Source organism: Ostrea edulis, chromosome 7 (genome assembly GCF_947568905.1).
Source record: "Ostrea edulis chromosome 7, xbOstEdul1.1, whole genome shotgun sequence".
Classification (NCBI taxonomy): domain Eukaryota; kingdom Metazoa; phylum Mollusca; class Bivalvia; order Ostreida; family Ostreidae; genus Ostrea; species Ostrea edulis.
The window spans coordinates 61,910,141-61,919,208 of record NC_079170.1 but is presented as its reverse complement, the minus strand read 5'-3'; the positions used below and the strand labels follow the sequence as shown (position 1 = coordinate 61,919,208).

The 9,068-nt window shown below is 37.2% G+C and overlaps 1 protein-coding gene across 3 annotated transcripts in view; it reads right to left on the bottom strand.

Annotated features, from left to right (window-relative positions):
• Positions 1 to 1,642: 1,642 nt before the first annotated feature.
• The window catches only part of LOC130048342 (uncharacterized), a 31,752-nt gene continuing 24,326 nt past the window's right edge, over positions 1,643 to 9,068 (bottom strand). For 2 of the 3 annotated variants that reach the window (XM_056144943.1, XM_056144941.1), the window contains exon 4: positions 3,153 to 4,653. In XM_056144943.1, the coding sequence (XP_056000918.1) occupies positions 4,454 to 4,653 (200 nt within the window). In that variant the 3' untranslated portion in view covers positions 3,153 to 4,453. Of the gene's footprint in view, positions 2,127 to 3,152; positions 4,654 to 9,068 lie in introns of those variants that run through there. The other variant, XM_056144942.1, reaches the window with a different exon arrangement.

The window sequence follows — 9,068 nt, the reverse complement described above, 5'->3', positions numbered from 1 at the left end:
GACCTTATCTCTAATATCTTGTTTACGCATTTAATCTCTAACCCGAAGTGTACAGCTAAACTTTTCATCTCATCTTTTTTTAAGGCATCAAACACCTGAACCTCCGGCGAGACAAGAAATTCTGTGATCGAAAACATGGTAAATTCTGTCGTCTAGGAAATTCAACAATACACAACGCTATGGCCGTTATAACGATCTAGTATGCCAATACAAACTATCATTGGATCAAATGTTGTCTAACGTGTTTTAAACCGATCGTTTGTGGTACACTGGTTTTGACTACGGATAACTCAGTTTACCTGATCAAGCTATAGGGCTCACGGCGGATGTGACCGGTTGACAGGGGATGCTTATTCCTCCAAGGCACCTCACCTCACCTCTGGTATATACCTTTGGTACATTCAGGGGTCCTTGTTTGCCCAACTTTCTATTTCGTATTGCTCATGAGATTGATCATTTTCCGTTATCTTCACCTTTCATTCTATAATTTCTTCTGTCTGGTGATGTGAAGAGTGACCAGTATTGATGGCGGGAAAATGGTAAAGCCTCAGGTTACGATATTGTGGTAAATGAACATATCACGTCAACTCTGTCAATATTTTACCTTTGTGCAGTTTTTTTAGCATGGCATTTTAAAATGGTTTTGTTCCAGATGCTATTTCTCCAAGACCTCTGTTACAATAAACTACGGAAGCCAGCAGGTGCCAGCGTATTGAATTGATTTAACTGGTGGCTGACACTAAATTTATGTATGGCGGCTGCCAATTTAAAAAACAATTTACTTCGTACTGCTAGGTGATTATTTTGGAAAGCATTTATAATAGTACGCAGACACGAAGCAGCGTTTTTTTCCAAAGTGTTGGGACAGGTGGAGGAGAAATTATCCTCGAAAATTGTTGACAAGCAGAAAAGGAACCTACATATTTCTCGTTTACCCAAACTTCATATTCCTAAATTGGAGTGAGAGGGCTCCGTTCGTCCTTCAATTCGACAGTTCATTCAAGGTTACATGTTTACCAAAAGAATGGGATGGGGACCAATCCACCAATATATTTTATTTTGCATGTAAATATATCTTAATTAGTCGGTAATAGTAACGGAAAATGAACGTTGTTAAAGTGTAGGGACAACCTCCTGGTTCTATGGGCCTGATACCTTGGTATATTTAGTACACATTAAGATTTTCTCATTCACGAAGCTGTCGGCATTTGATGTCATGAACATTCATACAACTTTGTAAAATAACACACGATTGACCAACAATAGTGTTCTTGATTATATAACGCATGCCGAAGGCTCAAGTGAGGTTTTGTAATAAAAAATTGTCCGTTGTCTGTCGTCGTCGTAAACTTTTCACATTTTCATTCTCTTCTCCAGAACCATTAGGTCAATTTCAACCAAACTTGGCACAAAGCATCCTAGGGGGAAGGGCTTTCAAGTTCGTTCAAATGAAAGGTCATACCTCTTCAAAGGGGAGATAATCACAAAATTGCAAAAATAGGGCAGGGTCATTTAAGAATCTTCTTCTTAAGAACCACTGGGCCAGAGGAGCTGAAATTCACATGAAAGCTTTCTGACATAGTGCAGATTCAAGTTTGTACAAATCATGGCCCCCGGGAGTAGGCTGGGGCCACAATAGGGGATCAAATTTTTACATAGAAATACATAAGAAAAATCTTCAAAAATCTTCTCAAGAACCACTGGGCCAGGAATGTAGAACTTTACAGGAAAGCATTCAAGATTGTTAAAATCATGGCCCCGGGGGTAGGTTGGGGCCACAATAGGAGATCAAAGTTTTACATGTAAATATATAGGGAAAATATTTAAGAAATATTTAAAAACCTTCTTCTCAAGAACCACTGGGCGAGGAAAGTAGAAATTTGCATGAAAGCGTTCTGTCATTGTGCTGATTCAAAATAGTTCAAATCATGGCCCCCAGGGGTAGGATGGGGCTACAATAGGAGATCAAATCAAGTTTTACATACAAATCTATAGGGAAAGTAATTAAAAATCTTTCTCTGAAGAATCACTGGGGCAGGAAATTTACATTTACATAAAAGCTTCCTGACATAGTGCAGATTCATGTTTGTTCAAGTCATTGTCCCTGTGGGTAGGATGGAGCCACACTAGAAATATAAAGGAAAAATCTTTTAAGATCTTCTCGTAAACCATTGGGCCAAAGAAGTTTACATTTACATGAAAGCTTTCTGACATAATGCAGATTCAAGTTTGTAAAAATTATGGCCTTCAGGGGTAGGTTGGGGCCACAATAGGGACTAAGGTTTTACATGCAAATAAATGTGGAAAGTCTTCAGATATGGGACAAGGTGACTCAGGTGAGCGATATGTTGCCCATGGGCCTCTTGTTGTTATTTATAAAGAGTGAATGAGCCCGTTTGATTTCCAGGCCACATGTTCAAGGGTCAAACCAGACATAGTAAGCTTGAATCTACCTAGGAAGTAGATGACTCCTACTGATTTTTAGGTCAAACTATTCTGGACAAATTACTGTCTGCTTAATATCTAATAAATCCGTTTGCTTGACCGTTATTCTCCTAGATAGTAGATAACCCCTATTGCTTTTCAGGTCACAAGTTCAAGGGTCAAACTGGACATAATAAGACGCTGTCCGCTCAATATCTTGAGAACCATTTGCTTGATAGACATCAAACTTGGTTTACTGGTTTCCGCTAAGAATCATATGACCCCCCATTGATTTTGAAGTCAAAGGTCAAACTGGACACAATAAGATCTTGAGAACACTTTATTTGATAGACATGAAACGTTGTACGCTATTGTCTCCTAAAGAGTAGATGACCCTCGTTGGTTTTCATGTCACAGGGTCAAAGGTCATGCCTCAAACGACTGGTTATTTAGAAATGTCTGCTAAGTAGCTTGAGAGATCAAGATTATTATTATGGTTACCCCTGATTAGTAGGTAACCTAGCTATTTTTAAGCTATAACTTATATTTTTCACTGTCGCTGTCCCATGGGGATCCGGATCAGAATAGGTCCTCAGTACCTCTTGCTTGTTGTAAGAGGCGACTTCGGATGATACCATAAAAACCGAAGCCCCGTGTCACAGTGGCTACATGACATTGAAGTAAATCGTTAAATTTAAACTTCTAAAAAAGACAACAAGAAAAAACGCAACAATAAATTGTTTTAGAAATATATACACTCTCCATGTGTGTTAATGATAAAAAATGATCAACTTTACATCCATAATGTCTGTAGCGACAATGATTGATTGATTATATATTGTTTAACGTCCCTTTTGAGAATCTTTCACTCCTGTGGAGACATCACCATTGCTGGTGAAAGGCTGCAAAATTTAGGCCTATGCTCGGCGCTTACGGCCTTTGAGCAGGGAGGGATCTTTATCGTGCCACACCCTCCCATGATTTAAAAGAATACGACATATATTTCACTTTCAATGTGTGATTACATTATTGTAAATGTTCCAGGAGCTTTTGTAAAATAGGTAGACAAACCCTGGTCGGAACAAATAAAAAACCCGTGTTTTTCAATTTTAATTCGTAACTACTCCAGCAATGAGTATTTCGATTTTCAGATGTTTATGACAGATTGATAAGAATTCGCTGATATTTCGATTTTCAGGGCGATTGTTTATTTCTAATTTGGTGAAATGGATAGACAGTACCAAGCGGACATTTCATGGTAGTCAATACGCCTGTTTCGAGATAGGAACTCTTCTGTATAGGAGGTGCATTTAGTGGAACTTTGAATGCCTAAGCGGGACAGAGTGGATATGCAGCCAACGAGGAAGACGATGAAATGTATTAAAAGCGGCTTCTCTTTAAATATGTAAATGTGGGAAATACTAAATACTATCGAAAGAAATGTTTTACCGAAGAGGAAACATACAAACAATGTCATATTTGAAGAAATATCTTGGATATGGTACTTATGACCAGCGAAATAACGTGATAGGATAAGAATTATATGTATTTAATTACTCGCTAAATACTTATCACTTACTTAGTTTGTTTATCAGTCGAATTCGGGTTATCAAACAGCGTATGAGAAACTTACTGAGTACATTCACTTACGCTGTGATGAATATCTGTCCCACTTCCGCGAGTAAACAAATTCTTTCGCGCCTTACTATGTACGAGAGTTCTCCAAAGGGAAATAACTCGGACGTATCTCGAAACCGGCGTATTGTGATATGAATTATCCCGATGTCTAACATAGTATATTAACTATGATTATTTATTTATTTAATGACAAGGGTTATTCTTTGCAAAGAACTTTCACGAGGCTTTCAGCGTATTTTCGTTAGAAAACAAATCTACATCATGGATGTAGGCTATGCCAGTCAATTTCTTTGATTAAGAGAAAACTGTTACCACAATAAGAATATTTGTAATCACTTGTTCGCCTTACTGTTGAACTATTCCAAAAATTGCTAAACAGGAAAACGGATCGTTATTCGCAGAAGAAGCGTCTCTGAGTCGGACATGTGCTGTCGTCCAGTCCCCAGTCCAGACACCAGTAATCCACTAACATTCCCAGACAATCACTATTCTCAAACGGCTGCTGAGGACACCAGTGGTTAATGACCGGAGAGCCGTCCTGCCACTGGTAGGAATTGGTGCCAATTCGCTCACTGTACACATGAACAGCATCTGAAACAGAAAATATAATTGCCCATCCACTGAAAACAACAATTAAGCATTATTCATTTATGTATGCATGTGGGGGAGGGGATGGGAGCAGAGTAACATTAAGACATTATTTATATAGAGAATGATATATATTGACATGTTGATTCAATCGTAACTACTCAGCTATATTGGTTACCTTATGACCACAAATGTAGCGACGTCACAGTCGTACGTTACAATATGAAACGCGAACTATCAAATGAATCTAAGATATCATACTTAATTATATACCCATCCATGTTTCGGTTTTAATACTTTTGATTTCACAGAGTGCGATCCGATTTTCCGGATCATCTCACTGTGGTGTTCTGATTCCGTATCACTATTCCCTGAACTCTGAAATTGATGACGTCATAATGTATCAACGCAATGTTCTTATGTGGAAAATATCGACCGCGTCACAAACAAATCTGTGTACAGAAAATATAATTTTACTGTATGTCTGTGTCTCCACCTACTTGTTGTTCAGGTTGTTTATGTCCTTTGTGTTAGAGATAGAGTGTATGAGAGAGAGAGTGAGTTGTGTTCACATGCCTACTAAAAAACCCATTTTTACCTGTCCACCCCATACCTACGCACACCGTCAAGGTTGAAGCACGTAACTTATGAAGCAATTATATTGTATAGGGTTATGCAGACTGGTAAGATTTATCTATCATTATATTAATAGTTCAGAGTTTAATGTTATACATTTAATATAAGAAATCTTTCCAAGCATAAAATTAATTTGGTGATATCTAGAGTTATCGAACTGCATGTAAAGTATGAATGTTAAGTATTTTTTTCGAATGTTGTAGGGTTTTTCCATAGAATATAATATTTGAAAACCCAAGAATATTGTGCTGATCTATCTACGGGTTACAATGGCGCCCACGTTAATTAATTTCAAATTGGAGTCAGTCTACAGTTCGCAATATTCGTCGTAAATCAACATACTTCGAGTGTATACCCTACTGTTTTATTTCATTCATCATTGAAAACTAAATTATTGGTGTTTACTGCAGCGATTGAAGTTGAAATATGTGTGTTTGTGTGCAGTGAAAATTTTGTCGTTTCCTGCCTTATCAACTGGCTGTGAATTCCAAGATACGCCATTTCGGGATTTCCCTCGTCCCGAGAGTTATTATTGCGCATGCGCACGACGATTAATACCGACTTGTGCCGAGTGATCATTCCGAAAAATCTATGCTGTGACGTCACAGGATTCTGTCGATAGCTCGAGCTCGATTCAACCGAACTCATTGTCGTACGACGTAATCAATATCCAACATTCCGGAAGTAACCTGTTCACACGAGGAACTGACAATTTTTGATAAATTGACTTCAAATACCTTGATTTTTATACCCCCGAGATCGAAGATCGGGGGGCATATTGTTTTTGTCCTGTCTGTCATTCTGTAATTCTGTCATTCTGTCTGAAACTTTAACCTTGCTAATAACATTTGAACAATAAGTGATAGAGCTTTGATATTTCACATGAGTATTCCTTGTGACAAGACCTTTCCGTTGGTACTAAACATTTTGACCTTGACATTTGACCTACTTTTAATTTTTTTTTTACATTGGTCATAACTTCTAAATGGTAAATATTAGAGCTTTCATATTGTACATGAGGCATTCTTTTGACAAGATCTTTCTACTGGTACCAAGATATTTTCCCTTGTGACCTTGGCCATCTTTGGAATTGGCCATTATCGGGGGCATTTGTGTTTCACAAACACATCTTGTTAGTACTGGTAATTACAATTTCGCAATTTATTTGACTGGTTATTTGTTAATTTACATGGTTAATGGTGTTATTGTGTTGTCAATGTGTTTTGTCATCGTTTATTTCATGTCATGTCATTTGTTTACATTGTGCAGATTATCATTATGTCGGCATTTGCAAAATTTATGTGACAATTTGATTTATGTTTCATCTACTGTTTATGCTTTATGATTAGGAATGTTTTGCTAGGAAATCTACATTTTAGGTGGGGAGATAGCTCACATTGCCTGCATGTTTATAACAACACAGTCTGTTACTAGAAAGTCCATTCATTTCTAATTGCACTACATAACAAACCACTAACAACCACTGAACAGAGCAGTGAGAAATTGAGAAAGTTCAGAGTATTTTAGGAGTTATAAAGTGGAGTTTGCTGCTTCTTGACTGGTTGATATCAGATTATCAGTGTTGGTATATCATTGCCCAGTGTGTATCACAGTCACACAACAGTGTTGTTGTAATTCTTGCAGGAAAAGAATTTCCAAAAGTTATTCAGCCCAACCGTCCTGTCCATATAGCTTTATTGGGGTTATTTTTCTTGACATATATCCTAGATTCTCTCAGAGTTTGTATTTTACACAATTTACTCGTTTCTTTTAGAAAGAATTTTGTTTTGTGTTTTACATCATATCAAATGTCAATTAGTAAGTACTAATTTTTGAGAGTGTGTGAGAATTATTTGTTTGCAAATGTTTGTATGTTTGGGTAGAGTGAGTAGAAATTTTTTCTGTACTGATACTCGCGAAATCGTACCGCTGTTCGTGATTTTGTCTGCGTGTTTTTGTCTTCTGCTGCAATCAGGTGTAAATGTGACAGCTAAAGCAAAAACAGGTGAAGGTGCAGAAGGAGGTGATTATTTAGGTTCTGAGGATGCCATGATCAAGAAGTTGCTTGCAAGTGGTAAGTATGACATACTGCCTAAGATAAGCACACCTGCTGGTGTTCAGGGAGCAAAACCCAAGATATTTTCTGTTGGAAGGGGTAGAGCTAAACTGTCAGATACTTTCAGTATGAATCGGACAAATCATGATGATCAGATGGTAGGACTTAGCATCAAAGGTCATTCTCAAATTATTTCATCAGAAGTAATTCCCAGGATTCCACCATTCTCAGGAGATGAACCACCTCAGAAAGGAGATGTAAGTTATTTAGAATGGAGATTTGAAATCAGATGTTTACAGAGTGATCCAGAGGTAACTTTCAGTCATCTATTACAAGCAATACGTAGATCCCTAAGAGGCACAGCAAGGAAGATGGTGATACCCTTAGGTGAAAAAGCAACTACTGGTGAAATTTTAGACAAGCTTGATGCATTGTTCTCAGATATTTCAACCAATGGTATGATTATGCAGGAATTTTTCAATTTTTTTCAATTACCAAATGAAAATGTTACATCCTTTGACTGTAGAATTGAGTCTCTTTTGCATACAGCTATTGACAATAATCATTTGCATAAAAAAGTCAAGAACGACGCCATATCATCCTGAAGGCAATGGATCAGTAGAACGCTTTAATCAGACTCTCATCAAAATGTTAAGTATTCTAGAGGAAAATGAAAAATTAGATTGGAAAGCATATGTATCATCTTTAGTGCATGCTTATATAATTCAGTTAAAAATGATGCCACATGGGTATTCACCACATTGTCCAATGTTTGGATGGCACCCCCGCTTGTCAGTTGATGCATTTTTAGGAATAGAACCAGGAAACGAAGGATAAAAAAATCATCAGTCTTATGTACATAAACTTCAAGACAGGTTACAGTATTCTTACAAAGTTGCTGCAGAAGAATCAAAGAAAATTTCAGACAAAAATAAAGAAAATTTTGACAGAAAAGTGAAAGATTCAAAGTTAGAAATTGGGGATAGAGTTCTTGTAAGAAAAGTTGGTTTTAAAGAAAAACATAAGCTTGCAGACAAGTGGGATAGAGATGTTTGTCATTTCAAAAATACCAAATTTAGATATTCCTGTTTATGTCGTCAAACGTGAGGACGGAAAAGGATCTGTTCGTACCCTCCATAGAAATTTTCTTTTGCCTTTTAATTGTATTCCAACTAATCTTAATTCTTATTTAGTTTCCAAACAGGTCAAACAGAAAAAAACCCATCAGAATCCAGCCACTATTTTTTCAGATGATTCATCTCAGATTTCTTCGGAATCTTCAGATGAGAGTGACAGAGGAGTGTACATAATCCCTCAGCGTCGTCATCGACGAGAGCCTCTATCCTCTCTACATCAATCTTCTCCACATCATTCTACCATACCGTCTTCTTTCTCAAGATCTTCAATTTCAGTGATTTCACCCAGATGTAGTACTCCGCCCCTCAGAAGAACCACTATAGTTTGTAGACCTCCAGAGCGATAAGGAGAGTGACAGTACGTACAGGATGTGAACCAGAAATCTGTTTACTTAGAGACACTAGTATAAGTGCATCAGAGATACATGAGTTAAAAGACACCTGTTTAGTTTGTTCTGTGTGTTAGTTTGTGCATATAGATTTTTTTTAATTTGTTGTTTTTTATTGTCCATATTCATCTGTGTGTTATTAATACAAGTATATATATTAGGATGACAGCTAGGAGTTTGTTCATCGTCAGTGTCACCACT